This window comes from Rhamphochromis sp. 'chilingali', assembly GCF_963969265.1.
Source record: "Rhamphochromis sp. 'chilingali' genome assembly, chromosome: 10".
NCBI lineage: Eukaryota > Metazoa > Chordata > Actinopteri > Cichliformes > Cichlidae > Rhamphochromis > Rhamphochromis sp. 'chilingali'.
In genome coordinates this window covers 17,773,954-17,796,446 of record NC_137937.1, presented here as the reverse complement: position 1 = coordinate 17,796,446, position 22,493 = coordinate 17,773,954, and the positions used below count along the sequence as shown (strand labels likewise).

The following is a 22,493-nucleotide window of genomic DNA, read 5'->3' as shown; positions in this document are numbered from 1 at the left end:
CAGCACCATGGACAGCAACTGCACACATTTATTTGAACTTAAGCTATAATCTCATATTAGCTGAGAACTGTTTGAGCTTGTATGTCTATAAGCATGGAAAAAGAGAGAGAGAACCCCAATAACCACGGGTCCTCACAAACTGAGTAGACAGGGCCACTGTACAAAACAAGAACATTCATTTATAGAATTAATTATTTATCAATCATTTCCAGTGGTCCAGCTTTTTCATGCACTCATATTACATATGATTACACATTTTAAACATAACTGATAATAAGGTTTAAGTCTTTTTAAAAGCACAAACTCCTCACCATCAGAACTTCGTCTTTCAGGCCTTTAGCTAATATCAAAAGTCCCGATGTTATTCTCTGCTCTCCTTCCCCATTTGCAGTGCTATAATTTTACTTTGCACAACATCATTTAAATGCCCCTATTGAAATACTCGATAAGACACTTGTTGAAAAATATATTGTTCTGTAGTTGACATCAACGAGTTTTCATGGATTTTCCATCTTCCCAGCATGTCTTCCCATCAAAACTTTTTAGTAAAGGCAGTGGAGTCTGAAATAACTGAGAAATATTTACAGCTAAAACTCAGTTCATTAAAAAATGTATACTGCATGAATAAAGTTGAGCTGTGAATCACTAGGTAGAATTATGACTCATATATACTTATATACGATTATTAAATAATAATCTTTCTGCCCTCAGCAACATAGCATATGTAAGCTGCACAGTTGGGAGGGTGTGTTTGACAACTGGGCTATTCCTACTTTCTATCAGTTGTGCACCACCCCGAGTACATTGTTGAAGCTTGTATTAATGATGGATTAAGCAAACCAGATCAAGCTTTTAGGAATCTGTGTAAAGGAATGGGCTCAGCCCACCCAAAAAAAAATGCAGAAAGTAAATGGTTTTTTTTGTTTCTGTTCCACCACTTAACAAGCAGAGACGCACATGCTTTGTTATCTAACCGATGCTGCATGTAGCGACAGACTCTCAGGAGTGTGCTCTCTCATAATAAAAACAAAAGAAACTTTTAGTCGGGGCATGTTTAAAGTTTCATATTTATAACATCATGTCCCCTCAGGTTCCAGGTATTAAACACCTATTATACAGAAGTGGAAAAAAGAAAATAGCAGCATGGTCTTTATAGTGTTTTCAACGAGGATGTTGGTGACACCGAGTTAAACCACAAATGAAGACCCTGGAGTTTAGTTGCAGCTTGTTTAATTGTCTCCATGAACATGTGGTGAAAAACTGAAATGACAGAAAATAAACTCCATCTCAACAGGCAGAAGCATGTTTACATCAATAAAGTGCATTACTCTCACTAAAACATTCATGTTAGCAAATACACATTAATATCCAAAGTTATCTGTACAAACTGTCATATAAAGTAACTTACGGCGTTCCGGCCTGATAATTCGGAGTAGATGGCATTTGATTACATCTCCATACTGCCTTTAACATGAGGAGCCTGTTTCTCAGCAAAACCGAGCGCTTGACCAAAACCGGAAGTGCTTGACCGGAACCGGAAGTGCCCCGCCAGAACAGGAAATACATTTTAGCGATATTTTCCTTTTAACTAAAACGTATATACAACATGAATTATTCATTTTAACAACACATTAATTTTTTAATGGCAAATCTTTTTAGAATTATTTATTTCAAATTTATGAACCTATTTATTCAGAGAAACGCCTTAAGGGCAACACACTCCCCGCCTGGCCTCTCGAGGCCACTATGCTAAACGAACATTATGCATTCAGTCCTTTGGCATGAGGAGGATAACTTCTGTAACTGGTCGCAAAAATGTCTTTATGCACCCTTCAGTACATATCTTTACCTCAATTTTCCTTACTCGATCGTCCTTGCTTGGGAATGTGGCAGTGACCCTGGCCATGGGCCAGCTGTTTCGTGCAACCTGCTTGTCCTTGAGCAGAACCAGGTCACCAACTTGGAGGTTTCTGCGCGACCCGGTCCATTTCTGCCTTTGCTGCAATGTGGGTAGATACTCTCGCCTCCAGCGTGTCCAGAACTGGTTGGAAAGGGCTTGGACCCGTCTCCATTGTTTGTTGTAGAGGTCTTTATCCGAAAAGTCTCCAGGTGGGGATAGGAGGCAAGATTTCTGCGTAAGGAGCATTGAAGGGGATAGGACGAAGGGGTTCTCTGGATCAGAGGATACTGGGACGAGCGGCCTTGCATTTATTATGGCTGTAACCTCAGCCATGAGTGTGCATAACACGTCGTGAGTCAGTTGAACCTTATTTTGTAGTAGCATGGAGTCCAGGATTCTGCGGGCGACTCCGATCATGCGCTCCCAAGAGCCTCCCATGTGGGATGCGTGTGGTGGATTAAACTCCCAACTGCAGCCTTGGATAGTTAGGCACTGTTGGAGTGATTTATCCATTCCAAGTTCCTTTGAAGTGCTAATAAAATTGGTGCCACGGTCAGATAGCAGCTGTTTGGCGGGGCCTCTCAGGGCGAAGAAGCGGCGGAGGGCGTTTATGCAGCTGGATGTGTCCAGAGATTCGATTACCTCAATATGCACAGCTCTCGAACTCATGCAGGTAAACATGATGGCCCACCGCTTACTTTCAGCTACTCCGCCCCGGTACGCCTGGTTGTTATGGACCACGGTCCAAAGACATCAAGGCCGACGTAGGTGAAAGGAGGACAAGTTTTTAGGCGTTCAGGTGGTAGGTCCGCCATGAGTTGTTGTTCTTGTTTTCCACGTAGTTTGCGGCAGGTTAAACATTTGTGGATTACTGAATTGACTAGTTTTTTGCCGCCTAAAACCCACAGCCCAGCAGCTCTGATTGCTCCTTCCGTCAGATGATGACCTTGGTGCCTTGTTAGCTCGTGATAATGGCGAGTGAGCAGAAGGGAGATGTGACTGTTTTTTGGAAGAATTACTGGGCTCTTTTCAACACTCTCAATTTCTGCGTGTTTGAGTCGGCCTCCAACAGAAATGAGACTGTCCTGTAACATTGGGCTGAGCTTCTTGAGGGGACTCTGTTTTGAGATTGGCTTGCCAGCATCAAGGGCAGAAAGTTCCTTCTCAAAGTATGCCTTCTGTGTCTCTTTGAAGATGACAGTTTTTGCTTGAGCAATCTCCTCTGGAGTTTGAGGCAGATGACATTTGTGCCAGCCTTTGCATTTTTTGTTTGGATTAGTCCCATTGAAGGACTTTGCAATGTGGATAAGATTTGCTATGGCTCTGACTAAAGACTGAAAAGTAGAAAAGTGCTCAAAACGCTTACAGATGAGTACTTGGAGGTGAGTGACGTAAGTTTTTACTTCTGGTCTAATTTCTGAGTCTTTATCTGGTTCAATCAGGTCAAACCTTCCACTCAGTTGTGTTGTCTCTGCGGCAGGACGGTGGATGAAGGGTGGTCCGGTGAACCAGGTGGACTTTTTTAGTTGGAATGCCGACAGTGACCTAGACGCATGGTCTGCTGGATTTTCCTCTGTGCGCACATAATGCCACTGTTCTGGCTTTGATGACTGGCGAATGCGCTGTACTCTGTTGTGAACGTATGTGTAAAACCTTTTTGACTCATTACAGATGTAGCCAAGCACTACTTTACTGTCCGTATAGAAATGCACTGCATCAAAGTCTAAGTCTAACTCATCTTGGATGAGGTCAGCCATTTCTGCTGCCAAGACGGCTGCACATAGTTCAAGTCTTGGTATTGTAGGTTCTGACAGGGGGGCTAGTTTTGCTTTGCCCATTATGAACCCAACCTCGACCTTCCCATCTGTTTGAACTGCCTTTAAGTAGGCCACAGCTCCTATGGCCTTAGTAGATGCATCTGAGAACAAACACAGTTCCTTTCGCTTTGCTCGACTTAGTGAGGTGGATGTGTAGGTTCTGGGAACATGTAGTTCTCTTAGATCCTGAAGGGAATTTCTCTATGTTTCCCATCTGCTTCGTTTGTCCTCTGGAAGGGGTACGTCCCAATCTGAACATTCTGAAGTAAGCTCTCTGAGTAGGGCCCTTCCTTGGATTGTAATGGGTGCCAATAGGCCCAGGGGATCGAAGACGCTATTGACAGAGGACAATACGCCACGGCGAGTGAATGGCTTGCTTGAGGTGGCCACTGAGTAAGTGAATGTGTCTCTTGTTATTTCCCAAATGAGTCCAAGGCTTCGCTGGGATTGTGTCTCTTCACCACTTAAATCTAAGTTTTTAATGACAGGAGCACAATCTTCTGGGCAGAAGGCCTGCATAACTGCCTGAGAGTTGGAAACGAACTTATGCAGGTGTAGGTTGGATTCAGCGAGTGAGGCTTGTGTTCTTTGAAGCAAGTCTATAGCCTCAGCAGGAGAGGGGACAGAGATCAAGCCGTCATCTACGTAAAAGTGCCTCTCCACGAACTTTACTGTATCTGCACCATAGTCTTTCGAACCTGCTCTGATGGCCTTGCGTAGTCCATAAATGGCAACAGCGGGGGATGTTGAGTTGCCAAACACGTGGACTTTCATCCGGTACTCGACAACTTCGTTGTTTGGGTTGTTGTCCCTATGCCACAGAAAACGGAGGAAGTTGCGGTGGTCTTCGCGTACCATAAAACAGTGAAACATTTGCTGTATATCTGCCATGATTGCAACACTTTCTGTCCGGAAGCGGAGAAGAACTCCGACAAGTGTGTTGTTTAAATCAGGGCCAGTAAGGAGGACACTGTTAAGAGAGACACCCAAGTACTGGGCGCTAGAATCGAAGACAACCCTGATCTGATTGGGTTTTTGGGGGTGGTAGACTCCAAATGTTGGAAGATACCAACACTCTTCTCCCTTTTCCAGTGGGGGGGCCACCTCAGCGTGACCATTGGAGAGGATTTTTTCCATGAAGGCCACATAATGCTCCCGCATTTCAGGTTTCCTATTAAGGGTGCGTTTTAAGGAGGAGAACCTCGTGGCTGCCTGCTGTCTGTTGTTTGGTAATTGCTGGCGGGGTTCCTTAAATGGAAGTGGGGCGACCCAACTGTTGTCCACGTCTCTGTACATAGTATTGTCCATCATTTTTAGAAAGAGAGTGTCCTGTATTGAGTGAGCTGGTTTGTTGTTGTTATCTGTCCGGTTAAAAACTGTTTGACCCAGAGTTTGTTCGGGCTTGGCTCAGGCTTGGCTAAAGAACGATTGCTCTGATCGTCTAGTATTACATATGCCTTAACAGCTCTGTCTTTGTCACCTTTAGGGTACACCCATGTGAGACATATCTTGGAACATGAACGTCCCCACTGACCTGGACCGCACACGTCTGTGCAGCTTGTTGTGACATCAACCATGTCATGACTGTTTTCTCTCTCCCCGCCATTCTCTTGTGCCGGAGGTGGAGCCTTGTTGGTCTGTGGTGGAGGACCGGGATGCATGGCTGCATCGTGACTTGTGCTGTCACATTCAGAACACTTTACTGAAGATTTGCATTCCTTCGCAAGATGAGTATCTGAAGAACAGCATCTGAAGCACAATCCTTTCTCTTTGAGGAAGGCCTTCCTTTCGTCCAGTGCTTTATTCCTAAATGTTCTGCATCTTTTGAGTGGGTGTGGCTTGTTATGTAGTGGGCAGTTCCGGTTAAAGTCCTTGTTAGGGGGAGAAATATAGGTTTTGTGTACAGTAATTGGCTTGCTGGAATTTAAGTTTTTTGCAAAAGGTTTTTCTGGTTTTAAGTTTTGCTGTTGGAAACTTGGATCATTGCGTTTCTTTGCCTCTTTACATATGAATTCACAGAAGTACTCAAAAGGTGGGAAACAGCCTTGGTTGTTCTCTTTATATTGAGAGCCGTGTGACATCCACCTCTCCTGAAGTCCATATGGGAGTTTGTCTACGATTGGGCTGATTCCACGAGAAGTGTCCAGATAGAGTAGACCAGGCAGATGGCCGTCTTCCTTAGCGCCTTGAATCTCTTGCAGTAAATCTCCTAGTTCACGAAGCTTGACATGATCTTTGACTGTTATTTTGGGGAAACTGTCCAACCGTTGGAAAAGTGACCTTTCGATTATTTCTGATGCTGCATAACATTCCTTCAGTCTTTCCCATGCTTTGCATAGAGCTAATGTGGGGTTGTTGACATATACTGAACGTATGCGTTTCACCTGATCACTTGACTCTCTCCCTAACCACTTTGTCATGAGATCTAGCTCTTGAATGGGGGTGAGTTGGACTTCAGCTGTTGCACTGGTAAATGAAGAGCACCATGCTCTGTAGTTCTCTGGCCTATCGTCGAACTGGTAAAGGCCTGAGATTATTAAATCTCGACGTGCCATGTATTGGGCAAAGGGCTCTGCTGGATTTAAAATGCTGGCCGTGGTGTTATAGTTATGCTGAGGTACGAATGGTGAGCCGCATGGGTTGAGAGAGGTATTTTGTTTCTCCACTTTAGGTTTTGTTTCACCTTTCAGCTGGCTGGGCTTATTTAGAGCAGCAATATTATCTTTGGTAAGTCTTGTTTCAAAGTTGATGGGTTGTGGCTCTAAATTGCCTTCTTCAGAGGGATGCCACATTACAAATGTGTTGGGTGAACTTGCTTGGGGGCAAGAAGTGGTTGGTAATTTTTGTGGACTGGGAGATAGCTTGGTCTCCATTTGAGATCGTACATATTCATTTGTACGTTCTAATTTTACGCTTTCTGATGGAGATTTTCTACTCTCAGGTTCTTCTTGTATAGCTTCAGCTTCCTCTAGCACTTCTGCTTCAGCTACAGCAGCATCAGCTTCCCTCTGTAATGTTAACACTTCTAATTCTGCATCTATTTTTGCCTTTTCCAGTTCGCTTTGAGCTTTTTCAACCTTCAACTGTGCTTCTTTTGTTGCATAGCATGCTCTCACCTTGGCAGCCTCTGCTTTAGCTCGAGCATGGGCAGCGCTTACTGCTGATCCAGATGAGCGGCTGGTCCTTAAACTGCGTGCAGACTTGTTACTGGATGCCATTTTGACCGTGATGAATCACCAGTAGCCGCCTTTTTCACTATAGTGTTTTCAACGAGGATGTTGGTGACACCGAGTTAAACCACAAATGAAGACCCTGGAGTTTAGTTGCAGCTTGTTTAATTGTCTCCATGAACATGTGGTGAAAAACTGAAATGACAGAAAATAAACTCCATCTCAACAGGCAGAAGCATGTTTACATCAATAAAGTGCATTACTCTCACTAAAACATTCATGTTAGCAAATACACATTAATATCCAAAGTTATCTGTACAAACTGTCATATAAAGTAACTTACGGCGTTCCGGCCTGATAATTCGGAGTAGATGGCATTTGATTACATCTCCATACTGCCTTTAACATGAGGAGCCTGTTTCTCAGCAAAACCGAGCGCTTGACCAAAACCGGAAGTGCTTGACCGGAACCGGAAGTGCCCCGCCAGAACAGGAAATACATTTTAGCGATATTTTCCTTTTAACTAAAACGTATATACAACATGAATTATTCATTTTAACAACACATATTAATTTTTTAATGGCAAATCTTTTTAGAATTATTTATTTCAAATTTATGAACCTATTTATTCAGAGAAACGCCTTAAGGGCAACACAGTCTTTTCTGGAAAAAAGAAAATAGCAGCATGGTCTATACAGCAACACTAATTTGTATGTGTACATGCCTATGAAATATGAACCAAATGAATTCTCATGCAGTTGCATAACAAATACAGTTTATGCATATAACGGTTTTATTGAATCCACCTGGACGCAAACTATAACTAGCGAGCCACTTTATGATGGAAAGCATGTGTGCACAGTCACAATGTTGGTAAGTGCTGTTTGTATCACAGTTTTAAAGGACCATGTGGTTTTTTCAAGTCACGTATATCCTGCTGCCACTAAACTTAAACAGTTTAAAAAGTGCAAAAAGTGCTGTATGTACTAGAATAGATAAGACCTATTGCACTTGTATTAGTTGTTATTCATTCTAATACACTGTTTTTCAGTTTTACTACAGTACCTTTGCTGAAATTTGAAGCATTTATTTCATGTTCTTCAATTATTAGTTTAGCATCCTGTCTGGAATCAGGTTGGGATCTACCTCATCCTAGGTACTAATATCATTCAAGTTGGTAAATACTTGAATATGTTGGCCAACTAACTGTAACCTTTTCATGTTCCCATTTAGTGCTAAACAGGGAGTGAAGTGTGTTTAAACCTGTTTCTCCAATTGCTTCATATAATGGGAATTGACACTGAAAGGGAAGTGCAGATAGACACATTTCCATTTCTTTATTGTAATGTAATCCATTGTTAATATAAATATTTTTATATTTTTATAAGCATGCAGGGTGACCTGCAGGTCCGCATGCTAAGCATGCTTAGCATGCACGGGTGCATGCAAGGGTGACCTGCATGCAGGGTGACGGTGACCTGCATGCTAAGCATTAAGCATGAAAGAGGGAAAAAATGACATGGTACGAACAGCTTTGGTGGACAGAAAACTGTATTCGTGTTTAAGAGGGACTTTCCAGGGTAATCTCGTCCAAACATGCAGGGTGACCCTGCATGTTTGGACGAGATACAGGTGCACTTGCAGGGTGGCTGTCAGTGTGATCCAGTGGGTTCGTCCATTTACTTTCAACAGGCCTTAGCATGCTAAGCATGCAGGGTGACCTGCAGGCGAGAAAATGAGGGCAAATCTGTTCTGAAAGTATTCTGGCTGTCAGTGTGATCCAGTGGGTTCGTCCATTTACTTTCAACAGGCCTTAGCATGCTAAGACCTGTTGAAAGTAAATGGACGAGCCCACTGGATCACACTGACAGCCAGAATACTTTCTCTGCAAGAACAGATTTGCCCTCATTTTCTCTCCCTTACACTTGGATAAAAACTGGGTATCCACATATCTTGTTGATAAATGGCAAGTAAATGCAAATTCTTAAAAGGCAAAGAATAAGAAAAACAAAGATGGCAAATAACTGAGTATTCATATGCTATTACAAGCATTTGATTTATTTTCTGACTTGTTTTGTACAAATGTTGTAATTAAAACAAGATTGAAAAGACATTTTCGAGAATCTCTTGCGCTCACTTGTCACCCACATTTTTGACTAAAAATAGATCTGCAGTGCAAACGTATCTAGGAGCACACGTGTGAATAACAAGTATGACATCACTGGGTCCAGGCAGCCCTCAGTCCCAGTCGCAGCAACAGCAGTGAAGATGATGTCATTGTTTAACGATGAGCTCGTGCACACACACACAGCTAGAGGCAAAGAGGTGGGTGAGTGGAAACAAAATGGGCCAAAACGGCAACTCTTGTTCGAGTAATCACCCTTAAAATCTTTACTGGCAAAAAGCTTGCGTAAGTCTTTCATCAAGCCACCGGTTCAACAAGCTCCAACATGAAGAAAAACGAACGTTGTAAAAGCTCACATCCACCGTTTTTTGTTTTACACCGCGAAAATATGCAGTAAAGCTACAGCAGGTACATTAAACATATGCAGATAAGCTTCATCTGATGCGATGTTCAAATTAAGCGTCTCGGTGTCAGCAGCCGTCCTAATTTCAGTGACACCTTTAACAAGTAGGGGCGAGTCCAAAGGGATCCAAAGGGTGTAATACTAGATCATATTACATTTCAAAGCTTTAGTAACATTATTTTCCAGATTTTGATTCAAAACTGTCACCCTGTAATCGCAGTTGTACCAGTCAAAGGAGCTTGCAAAGAAAAGCGTCTGGACTTCTTTAAGTTGCTTGAAGACGTTTCACCTCTCATCCGAGAAGCTTCTTAAGTTCTAAGGTCAAATGGTGGGGAGTCCCATATTTAAACCTAGTGGGAGTATCCCCCCACAGAGGGACAAAAGGACCCCCTGATGATCCTCTAATCGCCTGAGCCAAGGTGTGAAACTGGGTGTGGGTCCCAATCAGCCAGGGTTTCGGGTGAGCTCATTGTGAAACCTGACCCCACCTTATCATGCGAATTCCTGAGGTCAGATGGCCCAGGATGTGAGTGGGCGTTAAGGCGTCTGGGGAGGGAACTCAAAACTGGATTATAGATGGCAGACAGTTGGTGTCGTAAACCACCGCCTCTGTTCAAAGATGGTCGCTCACAGTGGACATAGATGGCTTCTTTCACTCCTCTTTCAAACCATCTGTCCTCTCTGTCCAAAATGTGAACATTGGCATCCTTGAAAGAGTGACCTTTATCCATTTGTGACAAACATGAGAAAGCAGTGTCAAGCTGCACAACCAACAGTAAACAGCACTAAAAAAACAAAACAGAACTTTATTTTATAAATGCAAAAGTTTTTCCCCTTATCCTACTTACAAAATATTCACTCTCCAATCTGGTACACCTCAGTGAATACACCCACATATAAGATATTAAAAACCATATGGAATATGTTTCTGCACATAGAACATAAATGTTGTTTCAAGCATGAAATTAAAAGTACTTGATAGTGTTGAATGACATTAAAATCATTTTTTCAGGGAAAAAAGTTCAGTTTTAAAATCATAGCAGCTCTAGCTGGTTTCAGAGAAAAGGTGGCAGTGGCAGATTATAATCTCACCACAATCTGTCAACACCTGAGAACACAGCTAACACAGTCTGCACTAAAATATGTTGCTGGCTGTTATGAACTTTAAACGAAATATACTTTACTATTTTCAAGCAGATTAACATTGAAATAGGCAAAAAAAAAAGCACAAAAAAGCACAGAAACTAATAGAGAAAGGTCTGTCTGAATATATATATATATACATATATATATATATATATATATATATGCATACACTACCTATCTTAAAAAAAAAACATTAAACATAAAGTAGTGTAAAAACTGAAGTTTTATAGAGAATCAAATACAAAATCATCTCATAAAAGAATTAATGTAATTCTGTGTTTCTGAATTTGCTTTTCTACTTACACAGTCATTTTTCAAAACTCCGATACAGTAACAAGACCTGATAACTATCTGGGGAAAAATCCAAACAGACAGAGATAGCTTGAGAAAAATGGCAGGAAATAGACATGCTGCTGTTATACTGTGCATTCCCAAATGCAGTGACTAGCTGTATTTCTGCAAGACCCTCAGTAAATTTCTTTGGTAGCCTCTTTAGAGTTGTTTGAGGAAGCAACATTGGCAAGTTGGAGGTTCTCCTGGACTGTCCCCTGTTTCTTGTCACGTGCTTCTCCCTCTGTGTGGAAACCAACCATCAACTGGTAAATCACTACGCCAAGAATGGAACCAAGGAATGGGGCAAAAATAGGGACCAGGAACCAGCAGTCTCTAGCCCTGCGGGCAGACAGGATCACACTTATTGCCAGATAAAAAGGGTTAACAAACAGAGAGCAGTGGAAGGGCAATGTGAAGGAAAAATGCATAAAATCTGTCTACTTACGTGAAAACAGCACCCCCCCACCCAGACATAGAGGTGAAAAGACGTGGTCCAAAGTCTCTGGCAGGATTGACTGCATAGCCAGAATTAAAGCCCATGGACAATCCAATGACAAGAACCACAAATCCCACAGTGAAGGCTTCCAGCCCTTGGGGGATAGGGTTGTTGTAAGGATCCACAATGGCCAGAACACAAACTATGAGCGCTGTTGTGCCAATAATCTGTGTTGAGGAGGGGTACAAGTAAGAAGGAATAATGGGATATATCATTTATTATTTCAGAGTTGAAATTATGTGTATGATACATGTTTGAGTTTCAAAAGAGCACCTGATCAAAGAAACCATTGACAAGTGTGAGATGCCTCGCAGGGTAAGTTGAAAATATGCCAGCCGTGTTGTTAATGCTAGTAAAATTAAAACTTCCAGGACGGAGCAACAGAGCATCTAGAGGGATACAAACAATGAAATGTACCATGGATTTTTTTTTTCTTAAAAAAAAACAAGATAATTCTGACTCACCACTGGAAGTCTTCACTTACCATAGTACATGCCAAAAATAATAGCGGAACCAAAAAAAGCACCAATTGTCTGAAAGAGGAAGTACATGGGAAACTTTCTCCAGCGCTCTCTTCCAAGCAGACACAAGGCAAAAGTTACTGCTGGGTTGAGATGGCCGCCTGCAAATGCAGATGTTGACATTATGTCAGTGTGTGCAGTCCATAATCACACAAAATTACAGCCTTGCCTAAAGTAAAGCCACACACACAAACACACACACGCACACCCATAGCTGATTATATCATACACTTCCATAAATCTGATTGATTACCTGACACTTGGCCACAGACCAAGATGCCTAACATGGCAGCAAAGCCAAAGGCAAAGTTGACAGTAAGGAACAAGCCATGGGAACCACCGCTCAACACCCGCTGGGCCACAGCACCACAGCCAAACATCTGAAGAAAGAGTAGAAAAGCAAGTTCAGCTGGATCCTAGTAAGTTACACAACAAAGTACACAACATTATGGTTGTTTCTGTTGTTGAAACAGTTGATATACTGATATATTGACGGTTATATAATCATAGGTTTGACAAGATCCCAGGAACCAAAGGCTTGCAGCCCCAAACCATGACAGAGCCTGGACAGTATTTTACAGATGGCTGTAGACATCCACATCGGTGCCTACCTACGCTTCCACCCTTACACTTAGGCTACGTTCACACTGCAGGTGAAAGCGCATCAAATCAGATTTTTTGGACCCTATGCGACCCATATACGATCATGGTATGACAGTGTGAACGGCACAAATCCGATATTTTCAAATCCGATCTGGGTCACTTTCGTATGTGGTACTGAATCCGATACATATCTGATGTTTTAGAAAGTGTCTGCTGTTTGAACGGTCATGTCGCATTAAATCCGTCTTTTACGTCACTGACACAAGACAGACGCCAATTATCAGCGCCGGAGAAGCGCCCGATAAGACATCGCGAACGCTTCCTGGCCGTCCAGTGAAACTGTTGGGAAGACAACGTTGGAGAAACGTTAACATTTTATTTGTACTGCATAATCTGCAGATTCTGACAGAAATCTGCAACTATCCTTTGAAGCACCGCTCCTCTCTTAAACAGCAATAAGGATCATTATTAGGTTATTTACATTATTATGTAAATAACAAAATAACTTAAAGCAAAAATTGGGAAATGTGAAGTCCGAAGTCTTTATGTTAAGGGCCATCAGTCAAACAATATTGTTTGGTCTGGGTCTAAACAGAGCGCGTTGTGTTTGACGTCTTCTTTTGCGCATGCGGGCCGCTTTGAGCGTTCACACTAGAGCGCGTTTGCTGTCGCATTTTATTTGTAGTGTGAACGAGCAGACAAAAAAAAAATCGGATTTGATCAAAAAATCGGAATTGAGCATTAAGACCTGCAGTGTGAACGTAGCCTTAGACCCTTTCTCATGTGCCGGTGTTGTGCCAAAAAGTGATTGTCTGCCAAAAACTGATTTCCAGTGTTTCTGTGTATTTTTTATGTGTAATATCTTTACGTATGTTCGTAAATAGACTTCGGTGAACAGGGGATACAAAGGGGTTACATAAAGAATTAAAAAATTATCTGTTTTTTAAGTATCTTTACAACTTGTACTTACATTATAACCAATCCGGTCCTTTATCCCCACTTAAAATATTTTTACAGAACTATTGTAATATTTGCTGCCATTTCTGCTGTCCTGTTGGGCAACTTACTCTTACAAAATACATTTTTAATGTTAATGAGATTTTTTTTTACTGCATAAATAAAGGTTATATAAAAGTCGCTGCCAAAAACTGATTGCGGCTTGTATCTTGCTACACGAATGTTGTTTGTGGCTCAAGATGACTTTATGTCATCCATAAGGGATGCATTTGACATATGTTTAACATATTATAGCCCAACAAGTTACTTATAGCACTTTAAATATGAGCAATCGCTTTTTGGCAAATACCGGAAATCAGTTTTTGGCAGACAATCACTTTTTGGCACAACACCGGCTACGGATTTTTAGGCCTGTCACTTATTTTGTCCTCTATTTAACATACACTGCCAGGGCTGTGCGATATGACCAAAATCTCATTTCCCGATATAAGAATTCTATCCCGATAATGATATAAATCACAAAAATGTAACATTTTCTGTAAATTCGGTGAATCTCGGGCAGCTCGTCTTGCGGGAAGTGTTTCCTGCTGCGTGTCATGTAGCTGGAGTCGAGTGTTTTAACCGATGCATGAAACTATACATTTTTAGACATAAGTTGTAAAGTCCGCCGTTTTCTTTGTGAGTATTTATTACACGGCGTGCTGCGGGGAAAAGCCTGTTCTAACGTTTGAGTCTAAGGTTTATTTTTTTAGCACCTGGCGGCTCTTTTTTAATTCTCATCCGTAAATAATCTGCTCTTTCACGTGATTCAGTTTATTTTGAAAAGTCTCAACAGGATCTTGAGCTTTATTGTGAAAGGTTTATGTGGAACATAAACAAGCGGACGCAATGCTGTTACCGTCGTTGTTGCTAACCACAACGCATAAAAACAGGCGCTTGTCCTTCCGTAGTGTGGTTATATAAAATATAAGAGAAACAGAGAACTTTAAGAAATTAATATAGCCACTACAGTGACCATAAAAACGATGAAAAAATATTGCCGTAAACAGTTTATTTTGCGACACCATGAAACAAACAATAGTGTAAAATGAAACGATAGACGTTTTTATATCGTCATCCAATATATATCGTTATATCAAACAGCCCTATACACTGCCCACATGCTCAGATATGAAAAGATTTCAGCGCTTAGGGAATCACTTTATATGTGCAAAAATATTATTTATGCCTGTAAAATTGTGTTCGCAAATGTATTTCTGTGATATGATTCATTTTCATGATTGATTGACTTTTGCACAATACCAGTTTCAGCTACCCAATAATGTTATTACTGACGTGTATCCCCTGATGAATAACTGCACCACACCTTCTCCTGTGCCATCAGTAGTGACACTATGTACTGCTCAAACCCAGGCGCATTGAGATTTGGACTTCCATATTACTCCTGTTTATTAAATAATGTGTGATGCTCTAAATGGCTTTTACTTTGAAATGACATAAAAATAAATATTTTATTTCATAAATACCCAATCAGTAATACAAACACCATTCACTAAAGTTTGCATTATGTGATTTATTGCAAATTGCGCCGAATTTAACACTGAAATATGCCACGTCTAATGCCTGATATCTGAGGAGAATTTTTATAAACCTACAACTTCACCGACTCAAGCAGCCGAGGCCACTTTAAGCACTTGTCCAGGTGCATTATATGTAAACTGCCTTGAGCTCGTGTCAAGATGTTTTTATGCCGTGTCAGCCGACAGAAGCAAATAAAATGTTGGGACTTTCACTCCGGGCCTGATGTGGCTATGCGAATGACTGTTAAGACTTCACATAGCCACATCAGGCCGTTCATCTGGTCCTCATCCTGAATGAATAGAGAGAAGAGACCCACCTATTCCTGATAGTAAAAAACATTTATTTTGTTTTATCATTTATTAATGTTGATGTGTTGTTTACAATTTTACTTTGTTTATTGTATTTTTAAAAAAAGAATCTTAAATGAACTTAACCAAGAGCCAGAAAGAGCAGAGAGCCAGCCAGTTTCCTTTTTACAGTGAGTTGATGAGATTGCAGTGTTTCATTTTTTTAGTCATATTTCTAATTAGAGATCGGATTATCATGGAAAAACTAAGAAATCCTGCAGCATCGTCATGCGGGGAAAAAACTGTAGCCCGAACTTGGCACAGTAATTTATAAGAATGTGGTAAGGATCTGACTGTTAAAGACCATTTGCATTCTCCTGTCCAGCTAATCAGTTGATACACACAGATGTCAGCCTTTAAAAAACAAAACAAAAAAAAAGCAGTCCCTCTCTGGATAAATACCGTGTCTCACCTGCCTCTAACCAAGTCTAACCAGGTCCTATCAGTCCTATCCTATCTCAGTTCTCTGTTAGTTACCTTTGAAACATGAGTAAAAACTGTGCTTCCATGTATTAATTTATTAATTACTCAGTGAATTGTTAGTGCATGTTTACTCTCTCACGCAGAACTACACACACACACACACACACACACACACACACACACACACACACACACTTACTACAAGGATGAGCGTGCCAAGACACTCTGCTAAGGCTTGACGAAGCAGCAGGTTGCGGATCTGGAAGAAGCGGGACAGTTTACCCAGATACTCCTTTTGTCTGCCCATGTCTTCTTGTCACAGGTTGATGACTTTGAGAAATGACACAGAAACGCACACACAGCTTGTAGGGTCTCCTGAGTGCCTGTGAAGCTGAGGCGAGCTCTTAATACATACATAGACCTGGGCTGGGACAGAGGCAAGCCTGAACTTGTACCCACCCTCTGTACCACGCCCCACTGTGTGTCTTGATTCACAGTCCTTCACCTTTTTTCTTACAGAGGCACTTTCTCTTCAACTTTCATGCATATATACACCAATGGACATAAACACAGTTCTTTGCTATAATTTGCCTCTTTTGTAGATGGTGCCAAATTAGAGCAGGATCATTTATATCATGAGGTAATGACTTTCTTTCCTACTTTACAAATGATATCCAAGAAAGTTGATTCCATTTATCTGCACATGGTGCACACTTCTTCAATTTCAGTGGAGTGCAGGTTTCTCCTGAAGTCACTTAAGATTGACCTCATGGCCAGTTGTTAGTCAATAGTGCTAGTTTCGGTGCTTGTGCAATTGTGCTGTTTACAAGGCTGGGAAAAGATGCAGTCAGCTGAGACTGAAGAATTCAGTTCAATGAATGATGAAACGTTTCTCCCACGGAAAACGCCACATGCAGATGAACGGAATCAACTTTCTGGGATTTTTCTTACCCAGTGATTAAGCACACGTCAAGACATTTCGAATAATATTTAATCCTCAACATATTTCCCTCATCAATAAAAAAATTGTTTAGCAAAACATAACTTAGTTGTATCTTCTAACTTAACCATAGTTTAGCTGCCAGCTCAACAGCTAAGAACTTACCAATCATGCTTCTTCTCTGACCTTCCAAAAGTGTCATAGGTTTTTCAGCTGATTATAAACAACTGTTGGTCAGTTTCCCTGTGCAAATGCTCATTGGTCACTTTACTAGAGATGTCTTTGCAACTGTTCTTTAATGTAAATAATCACACAATCGCAACTCAGTGTATTTAGACATGTAGACATGTTGAAGATGATCTGCCGAAGTTCAAACAAAGCATCAAAATAAGGAAGAAACACATTATTTAAGTGACTTTTAATCTGGTATGGTAATTCATGGCATGTCGGCCGGTCTTGAGATTTCCAACAGAACGATCACCAGGGTTTACACAGAATGGTCTGGAAAAGGAAAGTTGGCCAGCAAGTGTCAGTTCACTGGGTGAAAATGTCCCATTGATCCCAGAGGTTAGAGGAGACTAACAATCTGTTTTGAACTAATAGGAAAGAAAAATAACTCAAATTTTCACCCATCACAACCAGAATATGCAAAACAGCATCTGTGAATGCACAAGAAACTTTAAAGTAGATGAGCTACAGCTGCAGAGGACCACACCTGCCAGCTAAAAACAGGAAACTGAAGCTATAATTCATATGAGCTCATTAAAACTGGGCAAGAGAGGATTAGATAGTCTTACAAGAAAATTCAGATCTATCTCACTTGTCTCAATATTCGCAAGCAACATAGATCCTCAGACAAGTTGCCTCTCCATCTATTTTCTGTGTATTCATCTTAACAAACCAATCTCCATTTTTTTTAAACGAGCATAGCCTAAACTGTATAGACTTCAAATACTGGATCTTAAAATATCCATTTAGATAAATGGTCATGTTTTCATATTTTGGATTTGTAAGAGCATGCACACATATCTGTAATTCACACCTATTTACAACCAGTACCAGATCATTCTCTTTCTGTCTGTCACCTTATTTTGTCTGGCATATTCTTTTGTTCATTCATCATACCTCATTTGTCTGGCTTAAGTGGAGGTGTGAGATTATTTTCACTTAAGACCACAACTATACCGGTATTAGCATGGATCCGTGTATAGTAGTATAGTATGTATTCAACTGAGGACTGCTAGGCAAATGTGCATAGGTATACGGGTACTTATTGCACAGAAAAGTTACACATTTAAAATCTCACAATCATGTCAACATCCTAAAAACATTTTGAAAAAGCACTTTTTGGCATGAGTCTGAGTCATTCCAGTTAGGCATCAAATCATAGATGCTGCACAATAGTATTGCACAACATTTAATAATGAACTGTCATGCCACAACCTTTGTGGTGCAATCAAGAGCAGCTTTTAGTTTTACAGGTTTGTTGGGTCTTCCACGAAAGTGTAACGGCATTTTGGTGTAGTGGAAATGCCGCGCAACTGGGTCTAAATTTATATGAAAGTAATAACAGTTTAGTGACAAAATGTAATTGTCACGGAGGAGCAGGGAGGACTCGGCGCAGACTGAAGTCTCAGAAAAACAGGTTTATTTACACACTCCAGGTGCACTATATACAGGTGAGGGAGAAGGGGGCCAGGGTTCCCAGGGGTGCAGAGCGGGGTCGGGAAAAGCGTCCAGAGTCTCCAAACCAAAACACGAGAAATCTGCATACAGAGAACAAGGGTTAGCACGGAACTTTTACGGACAGAGCTCAAAACTGGCTGAGGCTAAAGTAGCACTGACGAGCGTTATTCAATAGTCCAGCGGCGAGGTGCTCTCAGTCACTGCCTTAAGTAGCGGGAGCAAACAGGGTGAGGAGCCACAGGTGATTGCCTACAGGTGGTGGAGACCGGGAGCTCACAATGAGCTCCGCCCAGGCAGCGAGCAGAGAGAGAGGAGAGAGAGAAAAGACAAAACATAACATGTAGCCACACAGGGCCAGCCGAGCAGGCACGGGGACCGTGACAGTAATTAGTTACTAGTGCAGATAAGATTTCTGGTTCCTCTGAAATTGACACAAATGGTGCTATCAAGTGCTAGTGCACAGATTTCAATAAAAGGATGGGGAACGGGGTTGTCTGGCACCACTGTCTACTATACCCATTTTCTAGTGTTTAGTGGATGGTTGGTTAGATGTCAGTGGCCACTGACAGTCATAAGCAGGCACAGGCGTTATTGTTCAAGACCTTTATAAAAGCTCCTTTTCTGTAAATTTAGAAAAAGGCACAAGATAAACTATTCGCAGAAAGAATTACACGTACAGATTATATCTTGTATAAAGTTAGATGTAGGCTTTAAAAAAGCATAACTTACTGTTGGTTAGTTTTTGGCTTAGTTTTTTTACTTTGAAATCTTTTCACTTCAATTTCCCAGCTCAAACCCTACTTAGAAGGCCGTTTTGGAGCCGTATGGTTTTAAACAACTTTTCTTGGAAGAGCTTAGTTCAGAAACAAGACAGTAAAACATGAGCTAACTTGCTGAAATGAGAAGTTTTTACACTGAAATCAGTAGTGGGTGGATTAGTAGAAAAGGCACAAAAAGAACTTCCAGATTTTTAAATTCTACACATTTCTCTGAATAGAACAGATTAATGTTAAAAAGAATTAATGTGTACGTAAGAATTCTGTGTACTTACATTAATTATGGTTGTTCAAGCTGCCAGATTTGGGGTTTTTTTCAAGAAGCATGATGATTGATGTTAATGTTCTTGGTTTATTTAGTCCAGCTATTAATCTGACATCAACTGGTTATGTATAGCTAATAGTTTTTTACAATGCTAAGTGTATTTGATTACCATGTGTTCGACAATTATGTTATGCTAAAATAAAGTGTGTTTACTTAGTCAACCCAGAGCTGTAGTGGTTTGATAAATAAATCATAATTTTTAAACTTTAATCTCACTATATGCTCTTTACATGAGCCAGCAGTCTAGAATGTATCTCTTGCAAAATGTCAGAAAGAGGGAAATGCAAAAAGAATATTACAGCATGTATGCCTTGAGCAAAAATAAAGTCTGGCTAACCCACTATTTAAAGTGTTAATCTGTACCATACAATTATGCATATAATAAAAGAAACAGAGAGAGAGAGAGAAAGAGAAAGAGACATGAGCAAAGAAGACAAACACAGGTAAGTATTCCTACATGTCACAACATGCAATAATTGAAAAAGCTTTTCCTGGAAATAACACTGTCTTCCAGCTGCAGTTCTTGGAATAACTCTTAAAGAATAGCTCAAATGGGTTGCAGGGTAGGCCCAAAGACTACATTAGTCTAAATCACATAGCTGTTTAAAGTTCAGAGTTCAGTATTCCAACACCAATCCTTGGGAATTTGATTGGCATCTCAGGGTTTGAGAAGACATGTTCTAAGGTCATTAATCCTTTAGTCCATGAGAGTGTCATTTGCAGCCTTGGGGACATATATTCAACCTCTGAAAAAGTGTTTCTCAAAAGAGCCATTGTTGCTTTTGATGATATAGAATATTAACAGTAACGAGGGGCCCAAAGTTGAAAAGCCAGACTTGTTCTTACCTTTACAATATTATAATGTATAAATGAGACACCACAGTGACAAACAAAGTATCATAAAATCACCCCAAAAACACAACAGGGTGGGGATCGATTTAACCATGGCCAGTAACAAAAAAGCAACGTTTTACTCTCTACTGTCCACAGACATTTACAGGTGTTGCTATGTAAAAGGAAAACAAAACAAGTGCACTTAAAAGGCTCAAAAAAGGGAGTATCTTATGAACACATGTTATAACTTGACAATTGCTCAGTCTGAGAGTCTGCTTCTAGGAATTCTCTTCTTATGCGTTTCTAAGAACCAAGTCTCTTTCTTTGACAGGGTGTTGGCTCCAGCTCCGTGACAGTTTTCGGAATGGGTTGGTTAAATCAAAAGCGTACTTAGATACAAACAGCACAGCAGCTGATGGTGCAAAGTAATCCAAATTTTGCAACTGTCCAGCCTTGAATGCTAATGTCTTCATGGCTATGATTAGCATCTTTGGTTTTGATAACACACATTCCCACAGTTTCTATAACAGATGCTTGACTAAAGATTGTCTGTGGCCAAATGAGATTCAACAGAACACTTGCAATGCTCATAGAGCATTCCACCAAATGTTAGTTTAGTTTTTTAATAATGTAGATCTCCTGAGAAATAAAAACTTCTATTTATGAAGCAGGAATTAAGACAAACCACCACCCTGCCATGTACCTTTTCCTCCACAGAAAAATCTACAAAAACCATAAAAAATATAAAAGTAAAATGCAACGCTGTTGGGAAAAGACCAAAAAATAAATGGTGCAGAAAAATGTTAATCTGGTGATAAAGCGCACAGACCCATAAAATAAACATCTATGTTCCAGTAGATTTAATCAGTGGTGGCCACATGTTAAAGCTCTGAATTCTCTGAACCGAATCAACATTAAAACGTATTGTCCCACAGGAGACAAGGGAATAACTTTAGTTTGTCAGTAAATCAAAGTTTAAAAAATGTAATTGATTCAACAGGTATTCTTGGTGTTCTAGTATCTATCCATTCTCTTCCCCATGCAGAGCCTATTTCAACTACCACAGGGCAATAGGTGGGGTGCACCCTGGACAGATTCCAGAAAAAAAAAAACATAGACGCTTCTCCTCCTCTGAGGGTGAATATTGTACACACCTGTATAAAAAGAATATTGTATTTAAGCAACAGTTGACGTAAATTTAATTTCATATAAATTTCATATTAAATGTATCATTTTATAACAGTATTTGTATTTACATTGCATGTACATGACATGCAATGTACAGGTGTGTACAAACAGGTACTCAGAGACACACGCTATCTTGGTTGGCTGCTTCCTCTAAACATATCATGCATTATCAGTCTTGTATGTTGCTCAGTAACATCCATCCATCCATCCATTTTCTTCCACTTATCCGGGGCCCGGTCACGGGGACAGCATCCCAAGCAGAGAAGCCCAGACCTCCCTCTCCCCAGCCACCTCCTCCAGCTTATCCAGGGGAATACCAAGGCGTTCCCAGGCAAGCCGAGAGATATAATCTCTCTAGCGTGTCCTGGGTCTGCCCTGGGGCCTCCTACCGATGGGACATGCCCGGAAAACCTCGCCCAGGAGGCGACCAAAGGGCATCCTTGTCGGATGCCCTAACCACCTAAACTGGCTCCTTTCAATGTGGAGGAGCAGCGGCTCTCCCGGTTGGCTGAACTCTAAAGGAGAGGCCAGCCACCCTTCGGAGGAAGCCCATTTCCGCCGCTTGTATTCGCGTTCTCATTCTTTCGGTCACTACCCACAGCTTGTGACCACAGGTGAGGGTAGGGGCATAGACCGACCGGTAAATTGAGAGCTTCGCTTTTACACTCAGCTCTCTCTTCACCACAACAGACCGGTACAGCGTCCGCATCACTGCAGCCGCTGCAACATTCCACACATCTCCTCTACACATCACTCACTCACTTGGACACTAGAAGGGGGAATTATGTTAAAATGCTCTTCATACACTACAGCTCTGCATTTAACACCATAATTCCCTCCACACTCACCACCAAGCTGGAGCATCTGGGACTCAGCTCATCTATGTGTCAGTGGATCTCCAACTTCCTAACTGGCAGACCAC

The 22,493-nt window shown here is 41.1% G+C and overlaps 3 protein-coding genes across 4 annotated transcripts; all 3 read right to left on the bottom strand.

Moving 5' to 3' along the window:
* Positions 1-1,544: 1,544 nt before the first annotated feature.
* On the bottom strand, positions 1,545-2,581 carry LOC308403620 (uncharacterized protein; the record flags this gene model as incomplete). Its single annotated transcript, XM_080893202.1, has 2 exons — positions 1,545-1,588; positions 1,850-2,581. The coding sequence occupies 2 exons, from the start codon at positions 2,579-2,581 to the stop codon at positions 1,568-1,570; spliced, it is 753 nt and encodes a 250-aa protein (XP_080749328.1). The 3' UTR covers positions 1,545-1,567.
* A 2,444-nt stretch (positions 2,582-5,025) lies between these two features.
* LOC308403616 (uncharacterized protein) lies at positions 5,026-7,441 on the bottom strand. The gene is made up of 2 exons (XM_080893196.1): positions 7,231-7,441; positions 5,026-7,082 (listed from the first exon to the last, which is right to left on the bottom strand). The coding sequence occupies exon 2, from the start codon at positions 6,933-6,935 to the stop codon at positions 5,031-5,033; it is 1,905 nt and encodes a 634-aa protein (XP_080749322.1). The 5' UTR covers positions 6,936-7,082; positions 7,231-7,441; the 3' UTR covers positions 5,026-5,030.
* A 1,516-nt stretch (positions 7,442-8,957) lies between these two features.
* Positions 8,958-16,254, bottom strand: LOC308403619 (aquaporin-3-like). 2 transcript variants are annotated; one of them, XM_080893200.1, is made up of 6 exons: positions 16,105-16,254; positions 12,165-12,291; positions 11,875-12,012; positions 11,664-11,779; positions 11,340-11,557; positions 8,958-11,233 (listed from the first exon to the last, which is right to left on the bottom strand). In XM_080893200.1, exons 1-6 carry the CDS (start codon positions 16,237-16,239, stop codon positions 11,029-11,031), a joined length of 939 nt encoding a protein of 312 aa, XP_080749326.1. In that variant the 5' UTR covers positions 16,240-16,254; the 3' UTR covers positions 8,958-11,028. The 2 variants fall into 2 exon arrangements, with proteins under 2 accessions (XP_080749326.1, XP_080749327.1); XM_080893201.1 differs by having other exon boundaries at positions 8,962-11,233; positions 16,022-16,226.
* Positions 16,255-22,493: the final 6,239 nt, after the last annotated feature.

What these genes read in the sequence shown, in the direction of transcription:
- LOC308403616 (XM_080893196.1), bottom strand. Translation starts at nt 6,935, where the DNA reads ATGGCATCCAGTAACAAGTCTGCACGCAGTTTAAGGACCAGCCGCTCA.
- LOC308403619 (XM_080893200.1), bottom strand. Translation starts at nt 16,239, where the DNA reads ATGTATGTATTAAGAGCTCGCCTCAGCTTCACAGGCACTCAGGAGACC. An exon ending in TATTTTTGGCATGTACTATG is followed by an intron (nt 11,780 to 11,874) that starts GTAAGTGAAGAC and finishes GTATCCCTCTAG; the next exon opens with ATGCTCTGTTGCTCCGTCCT. An exon ending in TCAATGGTTTCTTTGATCAG is followed by an intron (nt 11,558 to 11,663) that starts GTGCTCTTTTGA and finishes TCCTCAACACAG; the next exon opens with ATTATTGGCACAACAGCGCT.